Here is a 19,166-nt window from a genome sequence, read left to right on the forward strand (position 1 = left end):
AAAGTAATATTCCTGTACTTTGGTTAATCTCATGGTTACTGTCAAATTGTGGGAATGCATAAATGCAGTGCATGTTATCTCAGCTTGCAGAGCTTGGATTCAATGAATGAGTTCACCAAAAATGTAAATATTGTAGAATATACAACCTCATGCTCCATTTCATGCCGAATAAACCAAATGATCAATTTATCTTAGTTAGAAAACTATCATTAGATAGATTTTTACTCCAAAAGCATTTTATTAAAATAAATGTGATTAAAAATAAAAAAAATGATTTAAAAAAAAATCATTGATTTATATCCACCCTGACTGTTCCTGCTTTGTAGTATGTCTAAAACATCTGGAAGGATTTTTTTTTTTAATTAATTTCAATGTTTTCCATCTTTTCTAGTTTGCCCAAGTATGGATATTCGGAATAACCTAACAAAGTTGTATGACTTAGAAGACTGCACTGTTATTGAAGGTCATCTACAGATTTTGCTAATGTTTAACACCAAACCAGAACATTTTAAAGGGTTAAGATTTTCCAATCTTACCATGATAACGGACTACCTCCTTCTCTTTCGCGTTTACGGTCTGCAAAGTCTAAAAGACCTGTTTCCAAATCTCACAGTCATCCGTGGCACTCGACTCTTTTTTAACTATGCCTTGGTCATTTTTGAGATGCTTGATCTAAAGGAAATCGGTCTACACAGCCTTATGCGCATAACTAGAGGCTCTGTCAGGATTGAGAAGAACTACGAACTGTGTTACCTATCTACCATTGACTGGTCAAAAATCCTGGACACTGTGGAAGACAACTATATCAACCTCAACAAAGATAACAAGGAGGAATGTGGGGATGTGTGCCCTGGTGCTATTAAGGGAAAGAGCAGTTGTCCTTCTACAGTAATTAACTCTGTGTTTGTTGAGCGTTGCTGGACCCAGGATCACTGTCAAAGAAGTAAGTTTTTTTTTTTTTTCTTTGTTTCTTTTGTTTTTTTTTTTATGTTATATGTTTCATATATATTGCAGTTGATTTTTTTTTTTTTCTGAACACATTGAACATCAAGCGCCCTCTTTCTTTATGATTGGTTTGGATTGGTTTAACATAGATTAAAATGCCTTGGTATGTAAAATGGTTGCCATATAGTATACTGTATGTATTTAACTTGTCTGTTGGAATCCATTCACACTTGCGTGACTCCAAAGTTTCATGATTTCCAGTGCGACTTTGGAGCACGCTTTTGATGCGATTGGGAGTGCGACTTTGATCCGACTTTATACTGTGTGGATTAAAGTCTGCATCTAAGTAGTGCAGGCACCTTTTCAAAGTCAGTGCAACTTTAAGTCGCACAGATTTGAACATGTGCCATTGAAAAGAATGGGCTGCGACTTGTCATGCGACTTTGATGTCCAAAGTCCCATGACAAGTCACACAAGTGTGAATGGAACCTAAAAGGAGAAGTGTGGGGTTTAAAAAAACAAACAAACATACATACTTGCCTCCATGTAACAGCATCAGTCTAATGCTACAGCTGTTCCCCGCCAGCTTTAAGCCCGAGAACTGAATGATCACATGACTGTCAGTCACCACTCTCCTCTCTTCCCCTGCAGTGCTCACTGGAGCACCGGGCAGGAGCAGCTGGCCCCAGCTCTGTGTTGTGCTGGGAGGCTGAGCCAGCTGACAATCAGGCATCCGGGTAGATCCCGACAATATGGTTGGAATCCTTATCGAATCTGGAGCAGCTCAGCTGATGTCGGCTGATTCTGGGTCACAGGAGAGCAAAAGTAAGTGCAATGCTATGACCCAAATGAGAAGTTTGTCCAAAAAAGCTTTGGCCATGCTTCTCATTTAAAGTGATATTAAAGGCGAGTTTTTAAAAAATTTTTTTTTAGAAATAACAAACATGCTCTGTGCACTGGTTTTGCACAAGGCAGCCCTGATCCTCCTCTTCTCAGGTCCCCCGCCAGCGCTCCTGGCCCCTCTCTCCTGCCAAGTGCCCCTATAGCAAGCAGCTTGTTGTGGGGGCACCCAAGCAGGCATGCCCGCGAGCAGCTGCTCTGAGTGCCCATTCACACACAAAGCCGCGGCTTGGCCCCACCCCCTACGTCTCCTGATTGGCTCACTGGCTGTGATTGACAGCAGTGGGAGCCAGTGGCTTCCGCTGCTGTCTTAGCCAATGAAAAGGAAGAAACCCAAGAGAGCCGCTGCTCTTGTGCACATCGTCGGATCGAGATGGGGTTCAGGTAAGTATTACGGGGGCTGCTACACACACCAGGTTTTTTTTACCTTAAAAAGGTGAAAAACCTTGAGCCTTTACAACCACTTTAAACCTCTTACCTGGAGTTCAGTTGTGCAGATAACGAATAGTCATATAGTTACTCAATGCAAGCATACTGCCAATTTTGCATTTTGAAACTGGTTACCATTTTGGCTGACATAGGAATGTGCATTCCAACAAATTTAATTTCATATGGGTTTTATCACATTTAAAAAGAAAGGGAAATACACTGAGCAAAATTTATAAATGCAACACTTTTGTGTTTGCCCCTATTTATCATGAGCTGAGATCAAAGATCTATGACGATTTCTATGTACACGAAAGGCCTATTTCTCTCAAATATTATTCACAAATCTGTCTAAATTTATGTTAGTGAGCACTTCTCCTCTGCCGAGATAATCCATCCACCTCAAAGGTTATCCAGATGCTGATTAGACAGCATGATTATTGCACAGGTGTGCCTTAGGCTGGCCACAATAAAAGACCACTCTAAAATGTGCAGTTTTAACACACAGTACAATGCCACAGATGTCGTTTTTAGGGAGCGTCCAATTGGCATGCTGACTGCAGGAATGTCCACCAGAGCTGTTGCCCTTGAATTGAATGTTCATTTCTCTACCTTACTGTAAGCTGTCTCCAAATAAGTTTCAGAGAATTTGGCAGTACATTCAACTGGCCTCACAACCACAGACCACATGTAACCACACCAGCCAAGGACCTCCACATCCAGCATCTTCACCTCCAAGATCGTCTGAGACCAGTCACCCGGACAGCTGCTGCAACAATTGGTTTGCATAACCAAAGGATTTCTGCACAAACTGTCAGAAACCGTCTCAGGGAATCTCATCTGCATGCTTGTCATCCTCATCGGGGTCTCGACCTGACTGCAGACTCACATTCAATGGCGTCTGGCACTTTGGAGAGGTGTTCTCTTCACAGGTGAATCCCAGTTTTCACTGTACAGGGCAGATGGCAGACAGTGTGTATGGCGCTGTGTGGGTGAGCGGTTTGCTGATGTCGTTGTGGATCGAGTGGCCCATGGTGGCAGTGGGGTTATGGTATAGGCAGGCGTATGCTATGGACGACGAACACAGGTGTATTTTATTGATGGCATTTTGAATACCGTGACGAGATCCTGAGGCCCATTGTTGTGCCATTCATACACGACCATCACCTCATGTTGCAGCATGTTAATGCATGGCCCCAATGTTGCAAGGATCTGTACACAATTCCTGGAAGCTGAAAACATCCCAGTAGTTGCATGGCCAGCATACTCACCGCACACGTCACCCATTGAGCATGTTTGGGATGCTCTGGATTGCTCTGGGTTGGCGCATACGACAGCGTGTTCCAGTTCCTGACAATATCCAGCAACTTCGCACAGCCACTGAAGAGGAATGGACCAACATTCCACAGGCCACAATTGACAACCTGATCAACTCTATGCAAAGGAGATGTGCTGCACTGCGTGAGGCAAATGGTGGTCACACCAGATACTGACTGCTTTTTGGAGCCCCCGACCCCCCAATACAGTAAAACTGCACGTTTTAGGCTGGGTTCACACTGGTACGACACGACAGTTGTACCACTTTGGATCCGACTTTGCTCTGCGACTTGAAGTCCGACATGTGTCCAATTTCAATGAAAAGGGATCCGACTTTGATCCCCAACAATACCAGGCACTGGTATGAATCTTTAGGGGAAACTCCACGCCAAATTAAAAAAAAAAAAATGCATGGGTTCCCCCTCCAAGAGCATACCAGGCCCTTCAGTCTGGTATGGATTCTAGGGCAACCCCCAAAACCCATACCAGACCCCAGATCCCGGCCCCCCACCCTATGTAAATGAGTAGGGGGTACATCGTACCCCCTACCCATTCACCTAAAAAAAAGTGTCAAAAATTAACCACTAGACATCCGCACTATGGCCGAATGACGGCCACAGCACGGACCTGCATTCCCGGGAGGACGTCATATGATGTCCTCCCCTGTGCACGCTCCCTGCGCGCGCCCTGCAGGGCGCGCGCCGGGCGCGCTGTGATCACTGAGACTCGGCTGATCACCGATCTGAGTAAGGGGCCGGTCCCGTGCCCACAGTGCCACCTAACAGTGCCCACAGTGCCACCTAACAGTGCCAACAAGTGCCACCTATCAATGCCCACAAGTGCCACCTACCAATGCCCACCTGTAGTGCCAATCAGTGCCACCTGTCAGTGCTGCCCATCACTGCCACCTATCAGTGCCCATCACTGCCGCCTCATCAACGTACATCAATGAAGAAGAAAAAGTACCCGTTAAAAATTTTTTATAACAAAATATTAAAAAAAAATTTTTTTTTTTTTTAAAAATTCAGGTTTTTACATTTTTTTAACAAAAAGTAAAAACCGCAGAGGTGGTCAAATACCACCAAAAGAAAGCTCTATTTGTGGGAAAAAAATGATAAAAATTTAATTTGGGTACAGCGTTGTATGACCGCGCAATTGTCATTCAAAATGCGTTAGCGCTGAAAGCTAAAAATTGGTCTGGATAGGAGGGGGGTTTAAGTGCCCTGTAAGCAAGTGGTTAAAACAGAGTACACCGGTTTTTAAAGTAATTTATTAAGGCAGCTCCGGCCTCTCTTCCGATCTCTTCTCCCCTCTCCGACTCTTCTGTGTCTTATGCTGACCTCTTCTGCCTCGGTTCCTCTCCCCTCTCCGGTTCTTCTCCGCTCTCTCTCAGGTTCTTCTCCCTCTGTCCGCTTCTGCCGGGTCTCCACCGCTGTCTTCTTGCTCTTTTCCTGGGTCTTCTCCCTCTGTTCCTCTTCCGATGTTGACTGAACGCTCTCTCCCGCTCGAATGCTGAGTGCACGGTGTGCCACTATTTATATTGACATGGGGTGGGGCCACCGGGTGATGTCTTTTGGAGGCCCTGCCCCTTATGACGTCACTGCCTGGGGAACGATGGGGCGGTGACGTCATAAGGGGCGTGCCTCCGGTGATCACGCCCAATGCCAATATAAGTAGTGGTACACTGCGCACCCAGCATTAGACAGAGGGAGAAGAACTGGAGAGGGGAGAAGAACTGACAGAGGCAGAAGACGTCAGCGGAGGACACAGAAGAGCCGGAGAGGGGAGAAGAGATCGGAAGAGACGACGGAGCTGCCTTAATTAATTACTTTAAAAACCTATGTAATGTGTTTTATTTTAGAATTTTTTTTTTTAGGTGACTGGGTAGGGGTAGAATGTACCCCATACTCATTCACATAGGGTGGCGGGCCAAAATCTGGGGGTGCCCCTTGTTAAAGAGGGGTTCCAATAAGCCCTCCGCCCGCAGACCCCGACAACCAACGGCCAGGGTTGTCGGGAAGAGGCCCTTGTCATCAACATGGCGACAAGGTGCTTTGGGGTGGGGGGCGCAGGGCCCCCCTGCCCCAAAGCACCCACCCCCCATGTTGAGGGCATGCGGCCTGGTACAGTTCAGGAGGGGGGGCGCTCGTTTGTCCCCACCCCCTTTCCTGACCTGCCGGGCTGTGTGCTCGGATAAGGGTCTGGTATAGATTTTGGGGGGGACCCCAACGCCGTTTTTTCGGCATGGGGGTTCCCCTAAAAATCCATACCAGACCGAAGGGCCTGGTAAGCTCTTGGAGGGGGGACCCATGCCGTTTTTTTTTTTTTTTTTTTTCCTTGTTTTTATCACACTGCTGAAGATATTGATCCTTCTAGCAATTCATACATGTTACAGTTTAGTGCGTTTAGTCAAAAAATTGATATTTCAGATATGTTTACCTGTAAATTTTGATTAGTTACATTTTATTGTATTACATATGGTCTACACGCCAATAAGATTGCTTTCCCATGATAGATACAGTCAGTTCACTCAAAACAATATTTTGGTGTTGAGTAGATAAAAACAAATTTACTGGCTTCTAATATCTCCCAGGTGCGTTGTGTTCTATTGCGATCTACTGCAACGCAGGTGCATTGGGGTTTCATTGACAATGAATGACACTACAACACACAAATATGCATCGAAGCGTTACTGTGCCATTTACTGCGTGTTACTGCATCGCACATGTGTGAGGGAGAACTCTGTTCCAAACTATACACATTCCAAGAAAGTACATTTTGACCATCTGCTCTTATCCATTTTTGTACAAGGATCACAAGAACAGATAGTATTAAAATAAGAGGTTTTTTTTTTTTTTTATTGTATTATAAGAAAATAGTTTTAAACAGCATACTCCTCACATGTGCAGTAAGGAACCACAATATTAGCTCCAACTTCAATAATATTTAGTGTATATTGGCGTCCAGGAGCAGCACACTGTCAAGTTAGTTTCCTGTTCGGGTTTTGTGATATCCTATTAATGACTTCCTATCTAGTGCTTACACCAGTAGCGGCTGGTGCTCAAAATTTTTTGGGGCGCAAACAGACTGAAAAATACTTAAACAAAAAAAAAAAACATCAATTGCAACCTCACTGTGCCTATCAAATGCAGCCACTTTGCCCATCAAATGCAGCCACTTTGCCCATCAAATGCAGCCACTTTGCCCATCAAATGCAGCCAACTGTGCCCAGCAAATGCAGCCAACTGTGCCCAGCAAATGCAGCCAACGTACCCAGCAAATGCAGCCACTGTGCCCATCATATGCAGCCAACTGTGCCCATCATATGCAGCCAACTGTGCCCATCATACGCAGCCAGGTGCATCCCCTGGCTGCCACTTTAACCAACCCCCCGCAGCAGGTCTGGCGGCACTTACCGCTCGTGTGGCGGGGCTCGTGTGCGCACGGGCAGCCACTGGCTTACACCTTCCAGGATGGAATTAATTTCACTAGAAGTGGGTTATGGTTACAGTATATACATCTGTCAAACATTCACAAAAAATATATAATCCTGATGTGCAGGATATACACTGTTAGCTTGTGTTTTGCTGTCAATGTTGCTTCAAATTAAGCACTCCAAGGTGACTCTTTTTTTTTTCTTTAAGTGGATCCAAACTCTAACCGGATGACATTTAGTTTGCTAAAGCACTCAACAATTACTACATTTCTTTTCTCCATTAAAATGTTTTTGCTTCTTAGTACTGCTGATCTCCTCTAGCTGTTTTCAGCCCCCTTCTGTCTACATGCACTCACTCCAGGGTTCGCTGTACATCATTGCTCTGGACCAACTTCCTGATAGTAATAAGAATGGATTATGTCTACACAATGGGGTAGATGTACTAAAACTGGAGAGTGTAATATCTGGTTCAGCTGTGCATGGTAGCCAATCTGCTTCTAACTTTAGCTTGTTCAATTAAGCTTTGACAAAAAAAACAAAACTGGAAGCTGATTGGTTTCTATGCAGAGCTGCACCAGTTTTTGCGCTCTCCAGTTTTCATAAATCAACCCCATAGTGTGTTAACATGGCCACTTTTAGTCTTTACTAAGGGGAGGATAGGGGAGGTGACAACGTAGGAGCACAATTGGGATACAGTTATCACCCCAATAAAGGAAATATCTGAACAAGGTTTGGCAAGATCAGCATGTCTTCTTTTAAATAAATTTGCAGATTTCAAAAAGATTGGAACACTGATATGTTAATTCGTATGTAAGATATTAGTAATTTGGTTTGGATCTATATTTTTCAGTAAATGAGGCATGACTATTTTTTACTCTCTGGTATCATAACTCAACCGACCTTACCTCCTCCCACAAAACTTTAACCCTTTCCCTATTTAAGAATATGGCATTCATATAATATTAGAGGACCAATCAATATCCGCCCATTTGAGAAATCCACCCCCATGAGCATTGGGAGCGTGTGACAGAATGTACTATTAAATGCGCAGGTGCCGTGTAGAGCTCATGAACAGCTATTCATGTTCGGAGACTTTTGGCGTCTCCTTTGTCCTCTGTACTGCTCAAACGCTGCGCCTGCACAGCTCATGGCGGACGCTATCCGATGGGAGGGACCTTTCTCGTCAGAACACCGGCATTGTAAGTGGGCACCCAGCTGTGACAGCTTGCGGTGCAGCTTGCAGTGTACACTGCGCATGCGCAAGCCGCGCTGCACTCTCTTAGTGGCCAGGTAATCTTCTGGGACCTGTGACGTGTCCCAGAAGATTGCAGAGAGGGAGGGGGAAAGGAGGAGTCGCCTAGGTGGCGAGGCAACGAGAACAGGAAGTGGGAGCTGGGTACATGGCAAAACTAGGTACCCGGCCACCCCCCAAAAAAAATGACATGCCAAATTAAGGGGGCAGGGAGTGCTTAAAGAGTTCCACTTTTGGGTTCCACAGAAATAATAGCACCACAAGAGCAATGCTCATTTTTGGTACATTTTTTGTGCGCATTTCTGGGAATGTGCAGGTGTGAATTCCCAATGTATGGGAATACCAGGATATTTGCAGTGAATGTCAAGTCAAGCAATACAAGTTTTACCATTTGCTTTATGAAATGTTTTTTTTGTTTGGATTATTTAGAATTATTGATCTCTTGACACTTTTTAGAATTAATATTTGTTTAGGCAGACAATGCCTATGTTAAAATTTCTTGATTGCATTTACATTTGTGAAGCCACATGCCAATCCCCAAAAAAATAACAAGATTTATTAACTATGCCACACACAATGAGGTTTGAGCAAGCCCTGAATCTGGCATGAAACACGTCAACTTTTAATGTTCCAGTCATACCTGTGATGTCATATTAATGCTTCAATAAGATACCGAGCAGTGCAGCAATATTCCAGACTTGTGCATGTTACTGTATGCCACACACAAAGGCAGTGGCAAACATGAACAGTAATACTTTTACCATAAAGTTTCAGCTGTGATTTTTAGGAGGCTTGTTTATAGATGGGAGTATATCTAGTTAAAGTGGAACTTTACCTTTTAAAAACAAAAATTTGCAATCACAAAAGTATCTTCCTGCAAAAGAGACAGTCATACTGGGGTTGCAATACTCAAAGTTGAGAGCAAAATCTGGTGCAGCTCTGCATAGAAACCAATCTGCTTCCAGGTTTTTTTTGTCAGTTTAACTGAACAAGCTGAAGTTAGAAGCTGATTGGCTGCCATGCACAGCTGCACTAGATTTTGCACTCTCTAGTTTTAGTAAATCAATCCTACTATGTCTCTTCTGCAATAAAAGGTTCTTTCCTTCCTCTTTGCACAATTCTGTAGGATGTATACGGAGCTGCTCATACCCAGCTTAGTCTGCAATCCCTGCATGGGTTATTAACCCTCCTGGTGATATTCCCGTGTGTGGCTCGGGGTTAAATTTCAGTACCATTAGCAGTAACCCCGAGCCACACTCGGGATTGCATTGCAGAATCCTGGTACAACTTACTTACCTTGTCACCAGGATCCTGCGATGTCCCCCCACTGTGTCCTCTGCTGGATTATCTGCCTGAAGCTCTGTGTTCCAGACTCTGTTCCCTGCGACAGATTTATGTGTGTTATTACTAAGAATTCCAGGCCTACAATATAAAACGCCAAATTTCTATGCAAAACAATGTACCACTTTGAGATTCAAAAATCTGACATAATCATACCACCAGGGAGGTTAACTGCTGTTTGGATGCGTTGGAATTACTTCATCATGGGCTGTCCAGTCTAGAGACCAAACCCAAAAATTATTTTTTAAAGCCTAATTACACTTGTCTCTTTTGTTGCAATAAAGTGCATTTCTAGTAGAAATCAAATTCTTTCCCATGTGGCTGCATCTCAGCTACGTGCCACTGTTTTATATGGAACCCATACACACCTATGTGCATGCACAGGTGTGAATGGACTGTCCCCGAGATTGCCAGATGTTCCACGCTCTGCTCTACATGAAGTATATGCTTTACCATGCAGTCATTGAACAATGGCAAATGCAATTTGCATGCATATTGGTCATTACAATAAAGATGAGATGCAGACCCAAGTAATTTGTGGACGAAGAAAGCTAGTAGGTCAGAGTAGACCATATGCGTTGCTTTTAAACATGGAATTGAACTGGTGTGTTGATCTCTAAATATTCTGTTGATTATTACAGTGCTCTAGGGGTTAAACTATTAGGAATGTGAACATGAGGCACAGTTTACAATATCCTTTTAAAGTACATACTCCACCTTTTTTAACTTTTGCCCATGTAATAAATGCTTTGTGCAACAGCCGTGCAAACAAAGGAATTTTTGACACTTTCCATTAAAAACAAAATCGTGATAGCCCCAGATTTTGAAGGCTTATTATCCAAAATTTCCTTCCTGAAAACACCCCCAAATTTGGAGGCATTGTGCAATTGTAGTCTACCTGTTTTAGCATGTAGGACAATGTATTTATCTCTTACACCATCATGGGACCAGCATGCTGACAACAATAGCCATTAACACATAGGACTCACCTTTTCTATTAGCCTCCTCCACCGGTGCCCAGAGCATGCCTGTTTTTCTGGTAGTGGAAATTGTGTAAGCCTCCTGCACTGCCAAATGCCTGAGCAGTCTATCAGCAGGCCTTGGCATTATTGGGTAGTGTCTGTGGAAGGAAGACTCAAGAGGGACATGTGTGCAGTAGTATGTATGTGCTAGTAGAACATGGAGTTCAGCATTAAAGTGGTTGTAAACCATTACACATATACCCAGTAAAGGTTCTATCTTCAGGTGATACACAGAGATTAAACAAATCCTCCTACATTAGTTGTCTATCTGTAGCCCTCTTCTCTACATCTGTTCAAAGTGCTGAATTATAAAGCTTGTCTGAGCATTCATTAAAAAAAGGGGTGGAGAGCACCTGCAGAGCAGAGCTCAGTGAGGAGAGCTCTGGCAACTGATTGGAGGGAAGGAGCACACCTCCCTCCACACAGTACAAAGGAACAGACTGTCAATCAGCTGGAGCTCCCTCCCCTGTCACCATTTTTCTCTTGTTGTCAGGAGGACAATGTGTCTGAAGTGACTCTTGCTGATAGCAGAGGAACGAAGCAGCAGACAGAAATGACACTTAGTGCTCTTAATTGAGTTAAGTACACACTATAGAGGGATATGCTTTAATATTTCATGTCTGAGGTTTACAACCACTTTAAGGCATCCCTAAATAATTTTAAACTGTTGGCAGCTATAATACAATATATGTAATTACATTAAATTTTCAAAAATATAAAGTTTAGGCAGCTTCTGTATTGTGAAGCTGAGGCGATAGAGAGCCACCGGACCTATTATTGGTAGGTTAAGACAACAAGCAGACGACTGTCTAAACTGGTCCCCTCTGCACTCTAGACCAGTGTTTCTCAACTGCAGCCCTCAAGGCGCCCCAACAGGTCATGTTTTCAGGCTCTCCATTATTTTGCACAGGTGATTTGATCAGTTTCACTGCCTTAGTAATTATTATTATTATACACGATTTATATAGCGCCAACAGTTTACGCAGCACTTTACAATGTAGTGGGGGGACTGCACAATTACAGTACAGTTCAATACAGAAGGGACAGGAGGGCAGAATACCACAGCCGTTTCAGCTGAGGGAAATCCTGAAAACATGACCTGTTTGGGGCGCCTTGAGGACTTTAGAAACACTGCTCTAGACCAACCTTCATCAACCAGCGTGCAGTGCTAAGTAGTGGCCTTTTTTTCTATGGCGCCACATGTGTTTGTACCGGAAGCGTGCTCTATTGCAGGCACCCAGCATGGAGACATGCTGTTACTGACAGCTGCTGGTTTCAAAGTAATGATCAGGAGCCGATAAGACTGACTACTGATCACGTGATCATTAGTGTTAGAACCTGCCCCTGTGCTGAGAAAAAGTTAATGTCTTGCTGCATAGTTTGCTTTTATGTCTCTGGTGGCATTCATCTTTTAAATGCTATTATAGACTTCTTTATCGAATAGCTACGATTGACTGTTTAAAAAATTATTCAGATATCCAGTTGTGTACCTGTCCTTAATTTAAAGAGTAACTCCACTTCTGTTGAGAAAAAAAAAAAACGTTCCCCTCTGGGTGATCTATGTACATTGTGGGGATTTTAACAAACTTTGTTGCAGATTCTTACCTTTTTGTTGATCTGAAGAAATAGCTGTTTGTTTGTGTCTATGTGCAAAGTGTATATGTATGGGAGTAGTTGTATAATTATCGATCAGCTGCAGCACTTGCGGGGTTCTATAGAGGAAAGTGTCAGGGTCTGCATCCCTTTAGATGGGATTTTTCCTTTGGGAGTATCTCACCAAAAATTATATTTTTGTTGCAAGAAATGTCCAAAATCTGAGTTGTATCTTAGTGCAGACTTCTGGGAAAATCAGTAAGCCAATCACACAAGCAGAAAATGACATATCTGGGGGGCCATATGTGTACAGAACGCCTTCAGGTTGCCATATGTATTGCATTTTACCGAAAACTACAGTGCTGCAGATTGAAGAGGAAAGGTAATTTTTAATAACCTTGAATTACAATATGACTTTTGTCTCAATTGTATACGCTCCCCCCCCCCCATAAAAGTAGAGTTACCCTTTAAGCAGCCAGACAGATTGCAACATAGGCCCTGTTACTTTTATTATTGCCACATATTTTTATTTTAGGACTATAATAAATGAACTCATCTGAACCTTATACACTTTAATGCACAGATGTGCTCAGTGTGAATGTGTGCATTCTACATTTATTTTGTTTGCTGTTGGCTGAAAGTGGTGAAACCGGTGGAAGGAGTTGTGCTAACGACCAGCATGTTTTGAACACTTTGATGTAAAATGGTAAAATTGAGCTACAAGATACATTCGCAAACAAAGCTGTAAATCCGTCAAAATGTAGTCTACCTCATCGGAAATGTCTTCTCAGCAGCCTTTCTCAACTTTTTTTTTTTTTTTTTGCTACACCCCTTAAAACTATGCAAAATCTCGAGGCAATCCAGGTGAATTATACCTTGTTTTGCTCAAGACAGACTGGGCCTTCATTTGGAGGTAAATTTTCATGGATAGCTCTGATTTTGTGTGTGTGTTTATCAAAGGAAAACTGGCCCAGAATGGTAAAAAAATGAAGTTATGCTGTTACCATCTCCAACCACCAGAAAGAAACCCAAAATAAATTCTACTCCTGAAATGCATGATGATACCACATATGTGTGCAATTTTTGGTATTTGTACCAGGAGCAGGGCCAATAAATTTCCATTTAAAAAACATTTTTTTTAGAAGCTTTTACCCTACCTAAACATACGGACAATAAAGCCCCGTACACACAGGCCAAATGTCGGGAGACAACAGTCGGTTCAAAAAAAAAGTATTATGTGTATGTTGGTCTGCCCGACAGAAGCTGGCCATTCTACCAGCTCCTGTCAGACCTGCATTCTGGAAAACCAGCAGCCGGCCGACTCCTGATCAGTGCTCTCAGCCAATGGCGAGAGCGCTGATCAGAGTGTTCTGAGATCGCTGAACTAACCTCGCATAGTTAGTACAAGGGCTCCAACCAGAGCTGACTGTTTTGTTTTTTGTATTTTTTTTTTCATACAATCCACGGGTTTGCACAAAAAAAAACAAAACCGTGTGTTCCTGGCTTAACACTTGCACTGGCTCTAATACCTTTTATTTCTATCTATAACACTGACACTGAACCAAATGATAACACTAAGGCTACTTTCACACTGGGGCGGGTGGGCGTTGGCGGTAAAGTGTCGCTATTTTAAGCAGCGCTTTACCGGCATTTTAGCGGCACTATTTGGCCTATTGGATATTAACCCCCGCTAGCGGCCGAAAAAGCTTTAAAACCGCCCGCAAAGCGCCTCTGCAGCAGCGCTTTGCTGGGAATTTGGCGGCGCTGCCCCATTGATTTCAATGGGCAGGGGCACTTTAGGAGAAGTGTATACACTGCTCCTATAGCGCTGCATTGATGCTGCTTGCAGGACTTTTTTTACCGTCCTGCAAGCGCACCGCTCCAGTGTGCAAGCACTCAGGCTTTCACACTGGGGAGACAAGAGAGGCTCTTTACAGGCGCTATTTTTAGTGCTGTATCGCCTATAAAGCGCCACAGTGTGAAAGTAGCCTAACACTAACCTAGACCAAGCTCTCATTTACCTATTTTAAATTAAATTTTTTTAAGGCTTTTTTTTCTTTACACAGGCTTATCCTCTAGCAAGGAGAAACAGCATAGGGCCAGGTTCTAGCACTATTGATCACTGTGATTGCCTATCACAGAGATCACAGGATAAAAATCCAAGGCTACTACAGTATAAAGAATAAAATGTGTAATTGTTCAAGAATGGAGGAATTTTAATATTAGGTACAGATTTACCCTTACCCCATTAAACGCTTGAGGGCAGCTTCAGATCCTGTTCCTCCTGGGACAATTTCCTACTATACAAAAGTTCCTCAGTGGGATCAGCCTGGAGGAGAGGCAATTGAGTAATTGAGTTCTGACAGCGTAACGCAGTTGAAAATGCCTAAACTGCATCCAAGCAGGCAGGTGGAACTTAAGAGAAAGATATCGAGGAGATTATCGGGTAGGACCCCCAGGATTCTTATAGGGGAGGTTTTCCTGATCCCAGAGATCCACAGACTGTACTACCGAAAACACCCTTGGATACGGGCGGAGATACTTGGACACCTAGAAAAATATCAATTTATCTAATGCTTTTACCTTACAGCAGTAAGATGAGCTGCTAGAGAGCACTGAGGTGTCACAACAACTATAAGGATTTGGTTGGAAGAGATGATTTACCTACCCCTTCACCTCATTTGACACTGCTGTGTCTGCACTTGGACTATATATTGTATTATATATCAACCACTGCACATTTTCTTTGGTTGGCATGGTCACTTTGCACTTCGTTGCTATTAATCATTATTTATTTTTTTGCACTTATTTATTTTTATGTGGATTTATATGATATGCCATTGGATGTTTATATATATATATATATATATATATATATATATATATATATATATATATATACATACTTTAGTCACCTTCTTGATATATTGATACTTGACAGCGCAACATCATCACTCTATTATTCAGGAACAGTTAGTAGATGATACAAGATAGGAGGTAGAGAACATTGAGCATTAGAAGCATAGTGTACACACAGTGGAGTACAAAGTGTTCCTTCTTAAATTGGGAAGTAAGAACCGTTCATACCCTTTCTTCTGTTATGATGTGGAGGTGCAACTTTCTGCTCCAATTAGGCCAGTTACATAAGCTAGCAGGGTTTACAACTTAAAGCGGGGGTCCACCTATCTATCTTTTTTTTTTTTTTTTGAGTTCATTCACAAACTTTTCTTCTCAGCATTACATACTCACATATTGTGTGTAATATGTCCGCCTGTGTCAGATTTCGTCGGAAAGAATAACTTCTATTATTCACTGCAGGCGGTTTCCATCTTCATTGTGGGCATTTGAAGCCCACAAGCATTTATTTCCTGGATGTGGTGAATGCTGTGCTCCCAGCATTCACCGCTCGTTCCCGCACATGCTCAGTGGCATCCTGGGAAGCCTGAGACAAGCGCCCAGGAGTCTGCGAGAGGCTAGAAACACGCCTACTCCCACGGGAGGAGAACCAGGAAGTGCAAAGAAGAATAGAAAAATAAAAGGTAATTATGGCAATTTACATTTTTTTAAACGGCATGTCAGCATCTAGGCAAGGAAGAGAATACATACAGATATTGTTCAAAATGTGGGCGGAACCCCGCTTTAAAGAGTATTAACACATTAAGACATGCCAGGCAAACTATCACATGTGCTTAGCAGACACATGATGCCATCAAGCAATAATACAGTTACTCTTACTTAAATAAAGAGACAGTGGGGGTTATTTACTAAAGGCAAATCCACTTTGCACTACAAGTGCACTTGGAAGTGCATTCGCTGTAGATCTGAGGGGGACATGCAAGGAAAATAAAAAACAGCATTTTAGCTTGCACATGATTGGATGATACAATCAGCAGAGCTTCCCCTCATTTCAGATCTTCCCCTCAGATCTACAGCGACTGCACTTGTAGTGCAAAGTGGATTTGCCTTTAGTAAATAAACCCCACAATCTGTGCCTGCAGCAGTCTAGTGTACCAAAAGTCAGAGTCTCTGAACACCTACCTCTTTCACACAAAAGGTGAAATGAATGTACAGTGCATGTAAGATGGAGAGCAAACAAGTGCTAGGGGACAGACTGAAGAGCGGGGACAGACTGAAGAGCGGGAACAGAGTGGATAGGTTGAAGAGGATATTGGTAAAGGAAAATCACATGGACAGGACTGGCCACAGAGAAGGGAAAAAGACACTAAGCGGGATAGGCTGCAGAAAACTGCTGGGGAGAAGGAGCCACAGTGCAGTAAAGTGCAATACTGAATGAGGATGGAGAAAAAGTGAGAAGTGAGAACTTTCTTCCATTTCCTCATGCTGGAAGATTAGTAACAAAAGACAGTACTTTGACATGTTCATAATCTACAGCTTGTTGTAGTATGTGAGCCAATATATTAGGGGTTTCGATTGTCTTGGATTGGGGGTGTGCTTGGAGAACAATGACCCAACTTTTTCTAGTAATCAAATGACACAGGATGTTTATAGGGATTTGGCTGTATGCCAATAAGTGAAAGATATATTTGTTGATTATCAATAGTGGATTGGCTATAGCTCATGGTATAGCTCTGTTCAGGAGTGGGAGATTAGCAAGGTTTTAAGACTAGGTGAGAAGTACTGCTCTGGTATAATAGGAGAGTAGGATTAAGAGAGGAGAAGTAAAGAAAATAAAAAAAGGGGAGAGGGGTGAAGAAGGGGGGCATTTAGTCTTGAGACCTCATAAAATGGGACTATTGTTTTTTTCCCAAGACTTTACAATTGTTTGTTTTACTGCTATAAGAATATAGTTAGAGTCGTTTTTGGTATTTACCAAACTGTCCGTTAATATATTTAATAAGGCAGTCCATGGGTCTTTGCCAAAAATGACTGTTTATAAGACCATATATTCTGGATCAATGGCAAATTATTCCTGGATACGACTACCAAATGTAGATCAAGGTGCCATCAGTAGGACAGCCTTGGAAACATGTCTATCCATAAGAGGGTGTTGCACGTGCGATTATGGCTGGCATTACATACCAGAGCAGGAACACCTTTATAGACCCTTTCCAAAGTCTAGCACATTGATGAAGCATGTAGTTACTGTTCATATGACATTCAGTCTTCCTAATTTTGTAGTGGTCAAGTTGGACTATATTTTTATATACTTATGGGGGACTATGGAGGGTGTTGTGAGTGCGCAATATATTTCAGATTCCTTGTCTCTGGATGCAGGTGCTTGGGCACAAATATGTTCATAGGTAGAAAGAGGTGTAAATGAGTGTTCGGGTTTAAGAAGTTTGGAAATAGACAGACATAGTAAAAGGTATTTGTAACCTTCTGTGTTGGGAATATAAAAGTTGTCTTTCAGCTCTTGGTAGGTAAGGAAGCCTTTGGAAGAGAGGACTTGGTATATTTTTTGGAATATAGGAATCCACCAGGCAGAGACTCTGGGGTTGTCCTGGCCAAGAGGGAAATGTAAGTTGTTCCAAAGGTGTGTGTGTGATGTGGAGGGCAGGGCTGCGGACTGTGCAGGTATAGAAATAGGTTAAAAAAAGTGTTTAGGGAGGAATGTCCTAGGGGCAAATCTGTGGAATTTGTTTAGTTATGCTGTTTGGGGAGAGTAATAGAATTTGTAAAAGTATGAGACAACCAATCCACCTTGCAGTGTAAAAGTAAGCAAAGTACATTTAGTGAGTTGGGGTATTGTGTAACAGAGGACAATTCACTGAATAAGTAAATAAATATTGTAAAGGATATGTGCAAGAATAGAAATATTTTGAAAGCAATAAAACAAAAATGGTTAGGAAGGAATGTCAATTTAATTCAACCAGTAGATTGTGTATTGTTTCCAGGATTCAAGCATTAATATAGACAGAGGAACAAACCAGTAGAGTGAGTTATGAGGGTGTGATGTTGATTCCTAGATATTTCTTGGTTAAAAGAGTTTCATTTTAAAAGAGAATTGTTTATTTTGTGAGGGTCGAGTTGGTCTTGAAAGGTTATATGTAATTAGGGTTGCACCGATGCCACTTTTTTAAGACCGAGTACAAGTACCGATACTTTTTTTCCAAGTACTCGCCAATACTGATTACCGATACTTTTTTTTTTTTTTTAATGTCATGTGACAGTGGCACTAATATGCAGCACTGATGAGGCATGTCAGTAGGTTGTTTTTTTGTTTTTAATCTTTTTTCACAATGCTTTCTTTTTTGGGGGAGTGGACAGTCAGTGTTGTTTCTTTTAATTTAATTTTTTATTATTTTTACAATTTTACGTTAAAATATTTATTTATTACAATGTTTCCTTATTTTTAATTTTTATTTTTTATTCAGCCCTGTTGGGGGTAGGGGGGCTTCGGTGAGATGTCAGAGGTCTAACAGAAGGGGACTGAGGATAGAGATTCCCCAGTCCCTTTCTCAGCAACCTCAGCTGCACTGAACATGAATGGACAGGGCGGCTCCTCTCCATTCATAAACTGAAGCATCATAAACAGTTTACTATGCTCAGTTATGAATGGACAGAGTCAGTGATCACTGACTCTGTTCATTCAGAAAAGGAAGGAGCTGGCAAATGGCATATTTACTGGCTCCTTCCTCTGCTCTCCAACCTGAAAGGGAGGAGGACAGGAAGGGGGAGCGAAGGAGGATGTTGGGGGGGGGGGGGGGAGTGGAGGAACTCACGGAGGGGCACTGGAGGAGGACAGGGAGGGGACCAGAGGAGCACAGAGGAGGACACAGAGCGGAGCTAGAGGAGGATACAGGGGAGAGGAGGAGAAGTGGCTGTTGGCTGCTTTATTGAAAGCCACACAGGGAGATCGGTGATTGTAACTTACCATGCCGCCACCTCCGTCTTCCCTGAGTGTCCAGGTATGGGACTAGGCATCGGGCGAATTTGCACAAATTTGAATTTGTACAATGTACGCCTGCAAATA

General features: G+C 42.6%; 1 protein-coding gene across 1 annotated transcript in view; it reads left to right on the top strand.

The window, feature by feature from the left end:
* The window catches only part of INSR (insulin receptor), a 252,051-nt gene that overhangs the window by 67,332 nt on the left and 165,553 nt on the right, over positions 1–19,166 (top strand). Inside the window, exon 2 of the mRNA XM_073593061.1 lies at positions 392–943. Coding sequence (XP_073449162.1) covers positions 392–943 — 552 coding nt within the window. The remainder of the gene's footprint in view (positions 1–391; positions 944–19,166) is intronic.

Source organism: Aquarana catesbeiana, linkage group LG01, assembly GCF_042186555.1.
Source record: "Aquarana catesbeiana isolate 2022-GZ linkage group LG01, ASM4218655v1, whole genome shotgun sequence".
NCBI lineage: Eukaryota > Metazoa > Chordata > Amphibia > Anura > Ranidae > Aquarana > Aquarana catesbeiana.